The sequence below is a fragment of the Glycine max genome, chromosome 1 (assembly GCF_000004515.6).
Source record: "Glycine max cultivar Williams 82 chromosome 1, Glycine_max_v4.0, whole genome shotgun sequence".
NCBI lineage: Eukaryota > Viridiplantae > Streptophyta > Magnoliopsida > Fabales > Fabaceae > Glycine > Glycine max.
In genome coordinates this window covers 54,492,496-54,511,712 of record NC_016088.4, presented here as the reverse complement: position 1 = coordinate 54,511,712, position 19,217 = coordinate 54,492,496, and the positions used below count along the sequence as shown (strand labels likewise).

At 32.1% G+C, this 19,217-nt stretch overlaps 2 protein-coding genes across 2 annotated transcripts; one reads left to right on the top strand and one right to left on the bottom strand.

Annotated features, from left to right (window-relative positions):
* The first annotated feature begins 1,342 nt into the window (after nucleotides 1–1,342).
* LOC100776984 (pyruvate kinase isozyme G, chloroplastic) lies at nucleotides 1,343–7,744 on the top strand. Its single transcript, XM_003516592.5, has 12 exons — nucleotides 1,343–1,630; nucleotides 1,716–1,988; nucleotides 2,167–2,332; nucleotides 2,610–2,744; nucleotides 2,884–2,994; nucleotides 4,115–4,203; nucleotides 4,521–4,583; nucleotides 5,071–5,246; nucleotides 5,919–6,021; nucleotides 6,152–6,300; nucleotides 7,254–7,362; nucleotides 7,450–7,744. The coding sequence occupies exons 1-12, from the start codon at nucleotides 1,481–1,483 to the stop codon at nucleotides 7,561–7,563; spliced, it is 1,638 nt and encodes a 545-aa protein (XP_003516640.1). The 5' UTR covers nucleotides 1,343–1,480; the 3' UTR covers nucleotides 7,564–7,744.
* Nucleotides 7,745–9,052: 1,308 nt separating this feature from the next.
* LOC100776457 (protein NRT1/ PTR FAMILY 7.3) lies at nucleotides 9,053–15,651 on the bottom strand. Its single transcript, XM_003516591.5, has 5 exons — nucleotides 15,426–15,651; nucleotides 15,080–15,194; nucleotides 11,097–11,314; nucleotides 10,424–10,986; nucleotides 9,053–10,239 (listed from the first exon to the last, which is right to left on the bottom strand). The coding sequence occupies exons 1-5, from the start codon at nucleotides 15,456–15,458 to the stop codon at nucleotides 9,378–9,380; spliced, it is 1,791 nt and encodes a 596-aa protein (XP_003516639.1). The 5' UTR covers nucleotides 15,459–15,651; the 3' UTR covers nucleotides 9,053–9,377.
* Nucleotides 15,652–19,217: the final 3,566 nt, after the last annotated feature.

The window sequence follows — 19,217 nt, the reverse complement described above, 5'->3', positions numbered from 1 at the left end:
AAACAAACCAACGTACCAATGCCGGAGACACAATAACTTTTTGAGGAATCATAATTCAAATTATCTAATCTTACTAATTAAACCCATTTACTTCTACTTATTCACTGAAAAATATCTAATCTACTTATTCACTTAATAAATTTTATAGTTTTTCATTCTGCCCAAGTTCATAGTTTTTTTTTTTCCTTTCAAATGTCCACTAAGATTTGAAGCTTAGATATCATGTATATTATCTCAAATCCCCTTACAATTAGATCAATCATTTATAATAATTTTATTTACCTTAAATAGGATTATCTCGTAAAACAAATATGTGCTCTCATAAAAAAACTAATATGCTAATTTTTTTCTTTTTTTATGAGAGTTGACATTATTAATTTAACAATTTTTTATTTTACAAAAAAAAAACTAAAACGAGTAAAAATAATTATCTATATCTAATATCATAATTAATCATATTGAGATATTGATTTTTCTCTCAATATTTGACAACTATAAAATCCGAATATTTTACATTACATTGTAGCATACTCTCTAGTTATATCTTCTTTCTTGAATTTGTTGTTTTGGCCGTAGTTGGTCCGTTTATATTAATAAAAAAAATATCTTTCTTAAATAACTAAAAACAGATTTATTTAATTATTTTTCAACAAAACTAATTTTTATAATAAAAAAGGTTAAATTAGTCTATTATTCCCTATGTCATTACAAATTTTTAATTAGGTTTCTATATGTTATTTTTAAAAATTGGATCCCTACATTAATTTTAAATTTATAATCAAGTTTTTATGTTAATTTGTCATGAAAAATTTATTAGATTTGATGGAATATTTTTTTCATACATGTATGCGAATCCTAAACTAATAAACTTGAGCTAATTATAGAGATACAAATCTTAAATCACGAAATGCTACAAAGATAATTAAGGAGATAGAAATAACATCACAAATAAATTAAGGATTAATCACACAATAGAGAAATCTAGGTTTTAGAGAATGATTACAATTTGGAAGATAATGAATTGGTTGAGAGTGAAAAATATGGAGTGTTGAGATATGTTATATAAAAAAAATTAAATAATTTGATATGCTACAATAACATTATTTGAACTAACATGAAATAACATATGACATCTACATCGTATAAAATGAAATATTCTGTTAAGTCTAATAAATTTTTCACCACAAATTAACACAAGAACTTAATTATAAATTTAAAATTAATACAAAGAATCAATTAAAAAAATAAAATATAGAAACTAATTAAAATTTTTTGTAATAATATGGGAAGTTACAGGCTAATTTAACCTTACAATGAAAGAGATTTTTTTCTTTCTTAAGTAGTAGGTATTTCCCTGACCACCAGAAGAATGGGACCTGGTTGGTTGAAAGTGGAGCGAAGAAAACTAACGGAGACTTGTTTGGAAGCTAGTCTCTGGTGAGAGTGAAGGCGCACCATCTTCACCTTGAAGTCAACGATCATGGCAACCATTAACCTTTCTTCCGCTACTACGTCTCTCTTCCAATCCAAACACCGAACGAAACGCATTCCACGCCTCCCTACAATCGCCAGAATAACAAACCACATCGAAGGAACTCATCTTAACTCCCCCAACGGCTCTCCCATCCTTGTAACTTCCCTTCCTTTCCCCTCTCTTCATACTTATTCCACTTCGCAATCTCTAACCTCTGTTTCTCATTCAATTCATCGTGCAGGGCAACGCAAACAATTCCCTTGAGGTTCCCTCCAATAACTATATCTCGCTACACTCTTCAGACGTGCGTAGGAAAACTAAGATCGTGTGCACGATAGGTCCTTCTACGAGCTCACGTGATATGATATGGAACCTGGCTCAAGCTGGAATGAACGTGGCGCGTTTGAACATGTCGCATGGGGACCACGCCTCGCACCTCCAAACCATTGATTTGGTGAAAGAATACAATTCTCAGTTTCAAGATAAGGTTGTAGCCATCATGCTCGACACCAAGGTCAACTCATTTTTCCCATAACATCCATTTTCGTCGGTTTTAGCTGAAGCTAGTTTTGTCTGTTGACATTTTTAATTTCAATGTTAGCATCAAACTCATCATTATTGTTCATATTCGAATGCTTCTTATGTTTGATGGTGGTAATTAATGTGTTGTGAGCTTGTAACTTGCTTTGCAGGGTCCTGAAGTTAGAAGTGGGGATGTAGCTCAACCTATTTTACTTAAAGAGGGACAAGAATTCTGTTTCACCACTATGAGAGGGGTTAGCACACATGACACGGTTAGCGTGAACTACGATGGCTTTGTGAATGATGTGGAGTTCGGAGATGTGTTGCTGGTTGATGGTAAGCACAGTGGTCTCTTGTTTGTTGTTGTGCACACAGTTGTCTTGCTTGATTAGGTGAAGGTTTTGCCATTTATTATCGTAGTTGATTGCTACTAATTTGATTAGGTGAATGATGTGAAAGTTGTCATCCATAGGCTACCAATAAGATGTTCCTCCTATTTTAATAATACATTTTATAATCTGAGAGTTTTAGAGGAATTTATTAAATTGTTGGATGACCACCAATTTTGATTATCTGTAAAGATGATTTTAATCTCTTCTGATTGTTATTTCAGGAGGAATGATGTCTCTTGCTGTTAAGTCAAAGACAAAAGACTTGGTTAAATGTGAAGTTATTGATGGTGGTGAACTGAAATCTAGGCGTCATTTAAATGTCCGTGGAAAAAGTGCAACACTTCCTTCCATAACTGGTATAGTTCTGTTATATTCGTTGTTGACACTTTGCATGGGTATTAAGTTTCAGTTATTCACTTGTAGCTGGATACTCTCTTAGTATGCAAGTGCATTTGACAATTTTATGCTCTGTTACCTTATGTTTCAACTTCACAGACAAGGACTGGGAAGATATCAAGTTTGGGGTGGACAATCAAGTAGACTTCTTTGCTGTCTCATTTGTCAAGGATGCTAGAGTGGTGCACGAGTTAAAACACTACCTCAAAAGTAATTTTTTAGCTATCTAATTTTCTTTCTATGCCTGTGTATCTAGGTGTGTGCATCTCTGTGTGTAAGTTTCTCCTTTCTTGTTGTATTATTGCTTCTCTAATGGGAACCAATAATCACTGACATTTGCAGTAATATCTTGGTGTAATAATAACTATTATTGGAAAGCCTCCTTAATTGTAGTCACCCCTAGCCCACCTTAGTTGCAGCCTCTTTGAAAGTTGTCTTAATTGCAGTCTCAAAGGTGGTGTTTATTTAGTCCCACATCACCTAGAGATATGACTTAATAGAGCTTAAAAAACTTGGGAAGTCCTCACCTTAGCCCACTGATTTTGTTGGATTAAGTTAGGACCTAAGCCTCAATTCTAAGAACTGTCATGTTGTTAGTTAGGTGTAGAAGTTAGAAGCAGCAGTGTATTATGAGAATATTGATAGAAAATAACTTATCCTGTATTAGCTGTTGTGTATTTAAATTTTAAAATTAGAAACTTACTTTCTCACAGTTATTCATAGAAAATAACTAATAGCACTTATTTATAAGCCCACCGATTTTGTTGGATTAAGTTAGGACCTAAGCCTCAATTCTAAGAACTGTCATGTTGTTAGTTTGGTGTAGAAGTTAGAAGCAGCAGTGTATTTTGAGAATATTGATAGAAAATAATTTATCCTGTATTAGCTGTTGTGTATTTAAATTTTAAAATTAGAAACTGACTTTCTCACAGTTATTCATAGAAAATAACTAATGGCACTTATTTATTAGGATATTTTTATAGTAGGGTGTGTAATTAAGCATAAGGTTTTGTTATTTGCTGCTTCTGAACAGAGAATACTCCCTGTAGGAGACTTTTGTCTCTGGGACAGAAAGTGAATTGCTGCTCTATCATTTCAAAATAACTGTCAGAGAAGCAGTTTCTAATTCTAATATTTAAGTAATACAGAGCATTTGGTATCACATTCTAATAATGCATTACTGCTTTTAACTCCTACCCGTTACTGCCAACATGACAGTTATTTTAATTTTTAATACTTGTATCTAATAATACATGACTGCTCATGGCAGTAATTATGGGCTCCCATCATTCTCATTATCAACTAAATTATTGTAAACCTTTTTCTGTAGGTCATAATGCCGATATACACGTGATTGTAAAAATTGAAAGTGCAGATTCCATACCAAATCTCCATTCGATACTTTCTGCTTCAGATGGGGTTAGTTTCATACTGTTCAGATTATGTATTGTGGATATTTCGTATCTTCAATGCCTTCCAGTTAAAAGGATTGTAAATCTACTTTGCATCTTTTAACTAAGTTACGGTGAAAACTTAAACTTAGAAGTTAGAACTGATTTTATCACCAGGTTTACTCTGAAGTCTGAACTGGTCTGAACTAGCTCAAAGGTTTTTCAAGACCCTCATAGTCTTTATTTTGATGGAAGTCTTTGAATGTTATTCAATATCAAGGATCGAAGCAAGATCTTTATCTACAGGTAGCATCCGGTTCATCTTGAGTTTTATTTATTTTGCAGGCCATGGTCGCTCGTGGGGATCTTGGAGCTGAACTTCCAATAGAGGAAGTTCCTTTATTGCAGGTAATGTGATGCTCAGAGTAACACGATATGTATGCCATTTTGTTCACAATGGGTGAGATGTATGCAAGCTCTTTCATGAGATGATCTACAAAATATGTTGATAATCATTGCTTTGGTACATCTAAGTTGGGATGTAGTGCCTGGTGTCACTGGGAAAATCTAATAAAATAATTGGAACTTCATTAGCTGTTGTGAGTTTCACACTGTAGGATCATACTGATAGTTATGTGCATCAATTTTGTGGAAAGCCCTTCTCTTGCTGCTTGTGCAGTGAACTCTCAGCGATGTTCTTTCTCAACTGTAATATTACCTTTTCATAAAGGGTGATATAGAGCCTGTTATACACAATTCAAATATAGGTCTGTGTTCATGCGTATTTAGTGTCTTTTTAAATTTCAATACTAAAAACTTGTTTATGAAGGAGGAACTGGGACTATGCTTAATTTTGTGTTCTATGTAGTTCATTCCCCCTTTTTTCATCAAACAGGAAGACATCATTCGAAGATGTCAAATTATGCAAAAGCCTGTTATTGTGGCAACAAATATGCTTGAAAGCATGATTAATCATCCCACACCAACAAGGGCAGAAGTTTCAGACATCGCAATTGCAGTAAGACAAGGTGCTGATGCTATCATGCTTTCAGGAGAAACTGCACATGGAAAGTGAGTTTGCTGTTCCTTGGTGACCATGGTTCCTATATTTTATTTTTATTTAGCTGTTCAAACTTTTTTTCAATATTCAATTTTTACTATTTGAAATGCATAAGAGATACTATTTACCGTTTAGAGAAGATAATGAAAGATGTACAAGGATGGGGAATAAGATACCGTCTTAGGGGAAACCTAAAAAATAAGAACAAATAGGAAGGAATGTTAACTAAACAAAGCTTAGGAATCTCTTCATGTCCAATAAAGGGGAATTAGTTGCCTTGATTTACTATAACTGAAAACCGCCTGCTCCCTTTTTTGTTCAATAATTTTCATTAATTAAATGATTTTCAGCGGTTTATGATTAGTAGAGTTATCTTTTTCTTTTTTTTGAGTGCAGTGTTTTCAGGAAGAAAAACATCATTCATTATAAAAAAATACTCCTGTCCTAAATTAGCTACAAAACCCATCTTGTCAGCCTTTTGTATGTGTAGATTATTGTAATTACTATAGAACTGCTTTTCATTTAAAGATGTATGTGATTCTTTTTTTTTTTTTTAACTTGGTTACATAAGAATGTTTAACCTTGTGTGTCTTGTGCTGATGAATTGTGCATTTAATGTACTACTTCTTTTCCAATATTTTTAATCTAATAAATTTATCTCAAGAGCATTGCAACTGCTTCAGATTTCCATTGAAAGCTGTTAAAGTTATGCACACGGTGGCTCTTAGGAATGAATCCAGTGTTCAAAGTGGTGTTTCTTATCCGAGTCAACTGAGTTCCCATGAAGTATGTGCTTGGTTAAAAAATAAGGCAGTTTTGGAGTTTTGTTTCATATGTTGTAGAGATTTATTGCTATATTTTATGGATAATTGATGATATGCTAAAATCTAATTAATTTGTGTTTACTTGTTGACAGAGTCATATGGGAGAAATGTTTGCTTTCCATGCGACAACAATGTCTAACACTCTTAATACTCCTATTATTGTTTTCACCAGAACAGGATCCATGGCAATTCTTTTGAGCCATTATAGGCCTTACTCAACAATCTTTGCATTCACAAATGAGTAAGTATTAGCAGGATGTGTGCTTTTATACAGAAATTATTTGTCTGAAGGCCACCCAACATAGTGTTTTTTTTGTCCTTTCTGCTTTCTAATTTTTGGAGGGTGTTAAGTATAGTTGCTTAAGTTAATGTTCTATTTATTGGGAAAACTCAGACTTTCCCGCTTCGTGAAGTTAAGATAGGCACTTAGTAATTAAAGGTAGTAATGAGAGCACACGATTATAATTCTCCAATATGGAGATTCTTCCATTATACAAAATGATAGTAGGGTTACAAGGATGTGTTTACAAAATTGACTCACTCTATGGTGGCTAACTCAAGCGATTCCCAAGCTATTTATCTTCTCTCTCAGAGAGGCTCTCTACTTGGATTGACTCACTTTACGGTGGCTCACTCAAGCTTGAGGATAAAGACTTCCCAAGCTATTTATCTTCTCTCTCAGAGAGGCTCTCTACTTGGATTGACTCACTCTACGATGGCTCACTCAAGCTTGAGGATAAAGACTTCCCAAGCTATTTATCTTCTCTCTCAGAGAGGCTTTTTCTCACTCTAAGAAGTGGATTCACTCTTGTCTTGGATGGATAGGAATGAAGGCTCCTACCCTTATTTATACTACTCCACCTCCACAATGAATGGTGGAGATTACTTGTATCCTAGGGTGGAGACTAATTCTCTAGAATGCTCCACACATTCTAGGAGTCTTTATACTCTTCTACTCTCTTCCATACTTTTTCATAAGGTTCCAGAAGATTTCACACATCTCTAGAATATTTCAGAGGTTTCCGCATTTTTCCACAAGCTTCTAGAGAGTTCTACACTACTCTAGAGTTCTCCAGAACGTTCTAGAAAATTCTACACTTTTCCAGAAAGCTCCAGAATTTTCTAGAACCTCTCCAATTAAGGAGGGATCCCAACACTATTGCACCCACAAATTTATGATTTCTCTATTTGCAGAGCAAGAATTAAGCAGAGGTTGGCGCTTTATCATGGGGTTATGTCCATATACATGCAATTTTCAAATGATGTAGAAGAGACCTTCTCTAGAGCCCTCAAGCTACTATTGGTTAGTAATATCTCCATCACCTGCACTAATATTCCCTTTTTTGATATTTTTTCTTTTAAATGTTGCTGAAAAGTCTCCATATTTCAGAGTAAGAGTCATTTACACGAGGGACAACATGTCACACTTGTTCAAAGTGGAGCACAACCAATCTGGCGTGAGGAATCCACTCACCACATACAAGTTCGCAAGGTTCATGGATAAAATTCTATGAAGGATCTTTGTTCCTCATAAGTGTACAGTTTTTTTCCCCACTATCTTGTAACTATTCATAGTAATGGCTATTCACTATCTTGTAACTATTCATAGTTATGACTATTATGCACTTGAAACACCAAAGTTGGATAGTAAAGGAATTTTCATAATGCAAATAGTGATTTATTGATAAGGAATTGCCATAGCCTCCATGAAGCTCTTTAATAACTATCTATTTTCTTAACATGTCATCTTGATATTTTATCTTGGCTAAAAGAAATCACATTGACCTTTTGTTGTTTATGCAACCGATGCGGCATAAAATTTGATTTCATATGATATTTCGAGGAGGCATGGAATAGCTCTCAAGGGTAAAGACTGTGTACTTTTGACCCTTATCATGCCCCTCATCAGTGGGACTTGGGAGCCTTGTGCACTGGGTCACCCTTTATAATTTACTTATATCTGTTTAGTTTTAACTGTTTTTCCTTTCCTAAGTTTTTTTTTTCATAAGTGATTAGTTTTTTTTTCACCAAAAAAAGAAAACTGCTTTACATTTCCCAACTTTTGGTCTATCCGTATGAAAGGTGGCATTACATATCAAAATAAGATAAAAGAATGACTGAAACAAAGATAATTTATGCCATGTCCTACTTTAATACCTTTCGATTCACCTTATTCCCATTTTGATTATGCAAAATTTGATTCTGTGGACTATAAGTATTGCCTGTTAATTCCTCTGGTTGCTACGACAAATCTTCCGAATATTGATTTACTGCTTGGGTGAGTTGTTGGCACCCTTAAGTGCTTTTTGTAAATTTCTTAAATCATACTGTTTATGTTGTCCTTTTTAGAAATTATTCTAAATAATTGCCAGCAATAAGGTAATGCTTTATGCTGTTCTTTGTAAGCCATCCTATACAGAATTCTTTGTTTGTCCATATTGCTTAGGAATGACATTTGGTCTGCCACTGCCAGTTCGGAATTTTCTTTGGTTGATTGGCTCAATCAGCTAAATCTAAATGCTATATTAGAAATTCTTTACTAAAAAGTTCTTTTCTCCTTCTCTTTCGAAATTATTGCCTTAATTACTGGATTGTTGATGTGAGTACACACGAGGAAGCCCAAAAGGACTGTTAAACAGAAATGGGGCTTAGGATAAAATAGGAATAGCTTCTAGAAATTACTGAGATTCTGTTATTAGTGAATGGCTAGATGAATTCTGTTAGATTGAGCACGGCCATGACTAGCCATATATCCTTTTAATTACCTATTATGGGTTATGTTGAAGGAGGCTAATTTCTCTCTGTTTTTCTTTTTGGAGGCTATTCTGACCTCGAATCAGAGATCTATCCCCACATCAATGGTCCTTGATTGCTTTGTTTGTTCACGAGAATACCAAGCATTAAGGACAGAAGTTCTTGTGTAAGCTCTGGGGACTGGGGAGGGAACCGAGGCTAAGTTCTGTAAATGGTCGGAACCATGTCACACTTGGATATCCACATATCATACTTAATTTCAAACTTAACAATTGAACTTACAAATCAGAAAGAAAGGAGGTTTCTAGAGACCCTAAAACAGTCATTGTCTCGTCTAAGTTTAGTTTTACACAACTGGGCTTCAAGAACATATTTAAGCCATAAAAACAGTAAGTCAAGTTGTAACAGAGGCAGAAACTCGTGTAAGAAGGGCTTCATTCTGCAATCCTGCAAACTATTTCTTCCAACAGCAACTGTAACCAAGATTATTTTGACTAATTGCTCCCTTCTTTCTTTTATTAATATATGCTGTAACCATTGCCTTTGAATGACGTCTCATGCTAATTATACTTCTGGCTCATCAATCTCTCCAGTGTTTGCCTCTAGCTGTATAGACTTGTACCATTTTGCACATGCAATATAAGCAATCAAGTCTATCGATGTCAAGGCAGCTAAGAGGAAGTAAAATCTATCTAAGTGACCTTTGTTGAGGTTTCCAGGGATCCACCCCGGCATGTGATCTTCGGTGGATATCTTCATAACCACACTAACAAGTAAGCTACTCACATAGTTCCCAAGGGAAATGGATGTCATGCAAAGAGCACTTCCAAAGCTCTTCAAGCCGTCTGGTGTCTGAGCATTGAAGAACTCCAACTGGCCTACGTACATAAAAACCTCGGAAGCTCCTATAAATGCATACTGAGGGATTTGCCAGAAGATGCTTAAAGTGCTCGAGTCATTGCAGTGGATGCATCCTTGTTTTGCATACTTGAGCCTATAGCATTCAACTAATCCAGCCGAAACCATTGCCAGTACAGCTATAACAAGTCCAACTCCCATTCTCTGAAGTTCTGTAAGTCCCTTAGAATCTGTCTTTTTAAGTTTTCCCACAAACGGATCAAGAACTCGACGGTAAAAGAAAATGAAAACAGCCACACTGAGGATGTCAAAGCTGGACATGCTAGCTGGTGGTATTCTGAAGTTGGAAACCTTGGTTTTCATGGCAGCACCTTGCTCCACAAAAAGTGAAGCCATTTGTGTGAAAACCACCGAGTATATTATGGTGCAGAGCCAGATTGGAAGTAGTCTCAGTATGCACTTCACTTCTTCAACTTGACTTACAGGACAGAGACGCCAGGGGTTGTAACCGAGCCCTTTCTGGTCCCCTAGATCTCTTGAAGATATAAACGCTGCCCTATCCAAGAACCTGCAATGCATAACAAGAGGCAAATTGATCAAACCGTTATTACTCAGTGCAATCAAGAACGGCCAATAATACTGGAAATATAGTGTTTGATTTGTAGCAAAATGATCACATAATTTACAGGAAGAGCATTCCATGCAGCTTCAGCCACATATGAAAACTTTCATTGTGTGGTTTCACTACTTACTTGAACCCGTGAGTGTGGAGAATCTTTCTATTGGCATTGTTGGAAGCCTCCTTTGCATCCATGTTGAATAAGTCCTCTCCGTTTGATGACATTTGAACTTTGGATTTCCTTGATGCAGCCACAAGGACTTGGCTGAACCTGGAGAGAGGGTTGCCACTAGGCTTGAAGTGTCTATACCTTGGGGTGCATACAAGAAACAAGACCAATGCAGCAAAGGCGGAGCCTGCAGACAGCCAGAAACCAAGAGCCCACATTCCTTCGTCCTCAAAATAGACCAGAATGGTGTTCGAGAAGAGTTGGCCAATGTTAAAAGCTAGGTAGAAGTAGCTAAAGAAGGCCACCTTATTGTGACCCTCCTTTGAGTGCTCCTCGTCAAACTGATCTGCCCCAAATGTGGCAATATTTGGTTGATAACCTCCATTCCCCAAGGCAACAAGATAGATTGAGAGGTAGAACATCCCCATCTCCAATTTTGAATGTTTCCCACAATTAACTGATTCATTACCACAACCTTTAGGCTTAAGCAAGAATAGGTATGATGAAAGGGATAAGGACATTAGACCCTGTTTTGTCAAGTCAGGAAGATTCATTGATTAGTCAAGGAGTTAATGTAACAGCTTGGAATTAAAGAGAGATTATGAAAGAGAGGAGAGAAAATGGAAGCATTACTTACTATAACAAATATGACCTGAAAGACAGCACAAGTTTTATATCTTCCCCAATAAGAATCACTGAGGAAAGCACCCACTAGAGAGAAGATGTAAACAGTTCCGGTCCACTTGCTCACATTGTTGGCTGCATCAGCATTGTTTTGTCCTACCACCCTTGTCAGAAACAACACTAGGTTCACTCCAATCCCAAAAAATGCAAGAGTTGCCAGAGCTTGGTTCACTGATTAATGCAATCAACAAATTACAGAACAAGAAGCATTAGCAACATGTTCTCAATATTGTGAACCACGTGAATTACATATACACGCATGCATCATTGATCATTGTGCATTTATATCTACCTACACTCTTTTAAAAGCCGCTAAAGCTCAGAAATATATGAATTTGCGTCGGAAATAATCAGTGTACACCTTGCTAAGGTGGTGGAATAAAAGGTGCACAAAGGAGTTTTTTCTTTTAATCATGAAATGTTTTCAATGCATTGCTAGGTTAGTAGTAGTCTTCACTACTAATCTACTATGGACCAAGGTTGGTTCTTTGCATTTGGCCTGCAATCACCATTCATAGGTTCAAATTATATTTTATTTTGGTCTTGAATATATAAAAATTATTCATGATTAAGGTTTCATGCAGTTACATAATCCACACGTCTCTACCATATCATGAAGGGCACGAAGCGTGGTTGATCTTGTCACTTCTGCTGGTACCCTGCTTTCTAAAATAGAATAAAGACCTCATGTCATAACCTTAATCGATTTGTTATAATTGCGTGGCCACTTATATGCATTACAATAAAAAAATTTCACACCCTCAAAGGTTATAAACCTTGAAGGGGGAAGAGAGATAAAAGGAAAAAACAAAGTATAATAAGTAATGTAATAAAAAGAAAATAAAAATAAAGAAAAATATGAAAAAATAGATTTATAAACATTATATGCCATTACCTTACATATGCATGCACAAGCTTTTTGGTGTATGCTTTTTAAATTTAACAAAAGTATATTTAAAAACCTGCTTTATTATATTTATGTTAAAAATAATTATTATTAAAAAAATCTGAAAAATTACGTCATTTGATTATTTTTAAAATTTTAAAATTAAAAGGGTCCTATATTAACAGATTTATTTTATAGTATAGTGTTAGGTACGTAGGATTTTCCTTTATAAAGCACGCCATCGAATTAGTATTAGTTTCACATTGGTGAGATGACACTCTGAAAGACTTTCATAAAAGGAAATCATTTTTAAAAATTAAACTGTTATTTAAACTACTATTTTCTCAAAAGGGAATATCGTGATTCCTGAATTCACTTTTTGAACTTTCGGTCCCGCCGTCGTGTTGCAGGCAAAAGACACTTTTTTTTTTGCCTGTTTTGCATGGTATTTTAATTTTTTATTATTAATACAAATATCAATTTTGAATATGATGGTGCATCTATAAATTTATCTGTAACACATCATTTTTTTTCTTAGCACAAGTTATTATTAAACTTGGTAACTCTGCCACTTGCTTTAAACATATCTAAACCAAAAATTATATATTATTATAAATTATCTTTTGGCAACAATTAAATAGTAAAAAACTTAAAATATAATAATACAATAATATTTTTTTACTAAAATAATTATTTGAATATTATTTTAAAATTTTCATTATACCTATAAATATTATATTAGCATAAGAATTACAGTTTTTAATATTAGTTATTTCACTTTTTTTTTTTACATTTACCTTTACACTCATTGAAAAAAAAAAAGCCTTTATTGTTCTTTCTTATCTCGTTATACATCGCCGATTTGACAATTGATAAAGAGAGTAAGAAAATTAAAATTGAACAAACATTTTTCATCTTTTATAGGACTTGGAGGAGAGGCCTTTTATATCCATACACAAACAACGACTTCATTTGGCATGTTTTCAGTATCAGGTATTATTTAATTAACTATCCACTTTGCACAATCACAATACCATGTATAGTACACGAGAAATATCTTTCCCCACCACAAAACTGATCTTAAAAGCAATATTATTATTTTCAATATCTCAGTATTTTCTTTACGTTTCTTTTATGTTTCTAGTAAAATCTAAAGATATCTAACACAAAAAGAGAAGAGGGGAAAAAGAATTTTTCTTAATAGGTGGAAAATAAATATAAAAAATCATCTAAACTAATCAGAGTTCTAAATATATTCTAAATAATTTGCTATTTATTGTGCGATAAAATTGCAAACTGTTGGACTATTGAACTAATTAAAACTCTTTTATCATGATGATATATATCAACCCCCTAAAAAAGATATTTTATTTCGCCACAAACATTTATAGAAATCAATCCACACACACACATGCAAGCATATCACTTGTTCACGTTCTTTAACACAGCACTACGCAAGACTTTCTAAATAATAATGATTATGACCTATATCAGTTTTCCTTACTAAGAACGAACTATAGGGACGTGCATAAATCAAACCCGAAACAGCTGGTTAGTAGTTTTATTGATATATCTTATAGCCATCATGCTCCTTTTCTATGCAGTAAATTAAATACTAATTAATAATTAATAAAAATAAATTTACACTTGCACTCGACCCGTGGTTAATGTTTAACTAATTTACATGCATATGTGTGTCAATGCTTGTTGACACGTGGCACCTGGAAGCAAGCCACGTCATGCAAATTCCCGTCACGGATAACGCGTCAGAAACGTATTTCTCTGAAATGCATGCTTATTTTCCTCACTTTAATTTTCTCTTTTTCAAGTTATTTTGCCTCAGTTCCCGGCCTCATGTCACAAAGCCAAAATCCTCATTCAGGCTTGATTCAGAATCTCTATCCTCTGTCAGATCATAATTTTAGTATCATTCTTTTCATTGAAATTGCAGTTTTGTTTTCTTGTTTTAGTTAGAGATTCTTATTAATTAAGAATTAAGAGTTCTAGTAATTAGTGCAATTGTTTTCATCAATAGTGAAACAAGTTTAAGCACATAATATATAACAGACCTAAATTAAACCCTACAATTTTGATAAAGTATCACATGCATAATTACAGTTTTAACAACCTACCTTCATCTTTAACATAAATTTTAATTAGAGAATGATGCCAAAATATATGGTTTAAAGATTTCCAAGTAATTAAATTAGGGTAATTAATTTAATTTTGTCTCTTGTAGAAAGATATTTGCATGATTAGTTACAAGCTAGTGAGCCACACAGGCAAGGGCTAGCTGTAACTGGCTGCCAAACACATACACAAGGTAGGCATGCAATAGAACTGACTGAAATGTTTCGTTTGGATTTTGTACACAAAATGGAACACGTTCCTGCATTTAAGTGTTGTCGTTTAATTTCTTTCGTATTATCTTTAACTGATAAGATTGGTCGCATGTAGTTGCATATATTCCACCATAAAAGCAATCACCCCTTTACTCCTTCTATGATAAGCTATCTAATATATAGATCTACACAACCGCATCACATCTGCAGAACACAAGACTCTTGAAACTTCTACATATATACTATTATAATAATTTCATTAACTACACGTATACATATCATATATCTATATGTATTTGCATGCGTTTTTGTTTTTTTTACAATTTTTTAGATTAATTAATATGCTCAAAGAACTAGATCAATTAATATTTATAGTATATTGTATTGTATAGTATACCTTATAGTAATGGAGATTCAACCGTTCGCTTCATAGATAGTAATAACTGGTGAAAGAATTCTCCCTTAACAAAAATAATTTCTTAATTTAGGAAAATTGAAAAGGGAATTAGTTATCATATAGTGCCATCTTCTATTTCCATATATATCACCATTTACCTGTTTATAGAGACACAACACAAGCTATTGTAAATCAAAAAGACTACAGAAGGCACGGGTTATATGCATCTGATGTGATATATATAAGCATCACTCCTTACAAAATAAATTTTTTTAAAAAAATGCTCAGCAGTTAATGTATTTGGAGCTTACAGAGGATGATAATTGCAGCCACCCATCTGCCAGATTTGGCTCTGATTGCAGGACGTCCATGGAAATCAACACTCCCATCAAGAGTGACCTCTTCTGATTCTTCTTCAAACTTTCTCTGGGGAGAGTTTTTTTTTTAACACAAAATCAATGACAGGAGCTTTTTAGTAATTCATTCTTGATAAGCCTAAATATATATGTACACGTCACATTCATGTTTAGTATTGGTCGCAAAATATATTAACACTCTGACACAACCATAGACAAGAAGGAGTAGTTGCAAGATTTTAAGAATTTATGAGGAAAACAAAAAACATGTAATGTATATGTAGAACTTGTTAATAATTACCTCTTTGTAGACCTGAGACTCTAAGTAAGACATGAGTGATATGATATTAAAAGAAAAAGTTAGCTGAAAAGGCAGGGGAGGGCACTGAAGCAGAGGAAGGGTTGTTTATTGAGGTGAATAGAAGAAGCAAAGTTACAGAGTAGAGAGGGGAGAGTGAGAGAGCTCAATATATAGATCAATGAAGGTTGGCGTGAACGGTGAAGATATCAGACTAAGCCAAAAAGTGGGGTATACACTGTGTATAACATGCACTTTTACAAAAGAGAAATATCTACAATATTTTTTTACAATCACAAGAGAAATAAAAGGAGAAACAAAGTATAAAATAAACTGAGTGATATAAGATACATACAACAGAAAATAGGGCCTAATTCTTTGCAAAATTATTGTGGGATGTACAAATAGTTACTACATGAAAGGAAAAAGACCAAAAGATTATTTGACCCGTAATGTTTTACACCTTAACGAATAGTGCCTATTAATTACACCGTAATATTGTATACGAAAAAAGGATACAAAAATACATTTTCCCTTCCTTTCTATCAGTAAATGCATCAATGTAAAGGACAGTGTGTAGAGTTTTTGAGTGTGGGAGATTGAATAAGTAATTATCAAATTTATTTATTTTTAAAATTTTTGTAGGTTAAATTTATAGTGTATTTGAAATTAAATTAAAAATGATGAATATATTTACTCGTTGATTTTAAAAATAAGCTTTTGAATATTTTCATTTTACAAATTAGTTTGGTGATTGATGTAACATGTTTGATATTTTTAAGAATTGTACTATATATATATCTCCTATTGGGACTAGGCTTATCAAATAATTCTCGTGATACTAATTATAAAGGAATCAAATAAAAAAGAGTGCATTTAGATCTTGAGAATATAAAAATATTTAATAATGTTTTATTTAGAAATAACAAACAATGTAATTAAGATTGGTTAGTTTAGAGATATTTTTCTTTTAAAAGAACACACATCTTTTAAGAGTTTTTTTTATAATAATTTTCTTAGTGATTGATGGAAAAAAAATTGTTAAATGAAATAGAATATGATTAATATTTTAAAAGCATTGAAGGTATTTACTGTTTTCTTCAAATCATTAGTTAGAGTTTAAAATTATTTACTTTGTTAAATATCAATTATTCTTTGTGATGGAATAAGGAATATAATATATTCAGCAAAAAAAAAAACTTATTCTGTAAAATATTTGTTGATTCTATTATCAAGTTTTATTTAATTATCTAAGTTCTTAGAAGGCATTTGATAGAATAAAATTTTAAGTTTTTCTGATTCCGAATCTAAAGTGGGAAATGTTTGTTTTCTCATTTGACTTAACTTTAAAAAAAATAACATTCCTACCCAGAAAATATTGTTTCTTAAGAATGTTTTTTAGCTATGAAAATTATTCTCACGGAAGGTAAAAATTTAACATTTCCGGTGGAAGAAAAACACAAAATTAATCTTATTAGATTACTTAACGTGATAAATATTTAAAAATTTTAGTAAAAATATTATATTACTTTTTATTTTCAAAAGAATTATATAAATATTCTCATCAATATTTGTGATCATCTAAATAAATTTTATTCACCTCTAAGAATCATAATTTACATATGAAAAAAACTTTCCTTATATCAAAAGCTTTCTAATAATTTCATTATGCAAATAAATCACTTGTCTACTTATTTTAACTCTTTCCTTATTAAAAAATAATATTTTTTCGTTAATTATTATTATTTTTCTGAAATATTTTTTTAAAAAAAAAACGACACTGAAATAAAAACAGTTCGAGTTTGGTCATGACAGTTTCAAGCTTTAAGCTAATACCCAACATTGATAATCCAAAACACCTCCTATCCATTAGCCGCCTGCATATGGTTAAAATATATAAAATGTAATAGCTTAACTTATATATATATATATATATATATATATATATATATATATATATATATATATATATATATATATATATATATATATATATATATAAAAGGATACTTATATCATTTTATTTATAATAAAATTAAAAATATAAGATGAAAAATATGAGAGTAAACATATAACTTTATAGCACTAACTAAGGAATGAGCCGCAAGATTAGGTGATCTCTTTACAAATTTTACCACAGTAAATAAGAGTTTCATTTCTATGTAACTAGTAATGTTACTAGTGTGTACGACACCGATGTTTATGCATGTTGTAAAGGAATTAAACAATGATTTTTTTTAATCAGCAAAACATCAATATAAAAATTTGCACTGATAAAAAAAATAATAAATATGTTTTTCCATAGATTTACCTTATATAACAATTAATAATAGAATAACAGTGTAAACAATTTTTTATAGTTAGTGCATTCTAATTAAACTATTAAAATAATTAATTTTTGATATAATCTTAAAGCTTTTGTGATATCATTGATAAGTAGTTAAGAGTTTTTTTCTTCTCTTATTCTTTTAATAAAAATTTGAATTTCACCGCAATACAATATCTCTCATTCTTTCTATTTTCATTATATTATTATTATTATTATTATTATTATTATTATTATTATTATTATTATTCATGTTCTTTCTTATACTCTCATTTTTCTTCCTCCATTCCTACTAAAATTTAACTCTTTTTTTAAAAAAAAAAAAAAACTGTTGATTCTACATTGTACAATATTTAAAAAACTAGCTTACTTATTACGGAGAATATCATGAGACTTGAGAACAAAATATAAAAATTGCTCTAAACTATTTTTATTTTCTTAATTTTTTTTAAACTTAAAGTTTTAAAACCAGTTTTCAAAACACCTGTAAAAAAAATCCAAACAGGTTTTTCTACCTTCTTTTCGAAAAAAAAAATGAAGATAAATTTTGGAAACCAAAATCAAATTAACAAATTGCCTTACTCACATACTCAAGAATATTAATACCTTCATGTACAATGAGTCTAATTAACTCGATTTTATTTGTTGAGTAGCCAATGAATTTGAAGATAGATGTAACAAGTCTATACCCGAAACAATTAGTTTCAGATAGAAGATACCTTATTAGGCGGCTTCAAGTGATAATATTTCATCCATTGAATTTTTGGTTTAATTTGTTTCAAGGAATAATAATATAATCAAAGAATATGTGAAATGAGATATAATTTTATCCTGTTTGATAGTAGCATTACAGTTTGCCCACCACAAAAGAAAAGTTTATGGGTACGTAATTGTATTATTTCAAGGAATATATCTAGGAACGTTAATTTCACATCTTATATTGGTAAGCTTCTACACTAGTTGTGCTTATTCGGGTGAACGGTTACGAGAATCACATAAAAATACTAGCTATGAGGAAATGAATGTTATCCCTCAGAATAAACATTATTACATTCCGTTATGTTTTCTTCTAAAACTTTCGCTGAATTATTATAGGGATATGATTCTATTATTCCGCAAATACATGCTTACGTTTACAATTCGAAGGTATCTCTTTCCCGAGTGGGAAACAACGCATATTTAGCCACCTATTTTATGTGAATGTTGATTAATTATGAGCTAATAATTAATTTCCCATGTATTATGTATAAAAAAGAGATATTACCTTTTTTGATACGTAAAAAAAAAAAAGAGACATTGTCTAATATCCTTAGTACATAGTAAAATAAAAGTTATGTATCGATAACAAATAAAGATAAGTATTTTAAATCTTAATGACCAGTATTAGATCTAATTACATTTCACTTAATTTATTTAGGCAATAAAAAATTATTTCTACAATATGAATTAGAATGCACAATTTTAAAAGC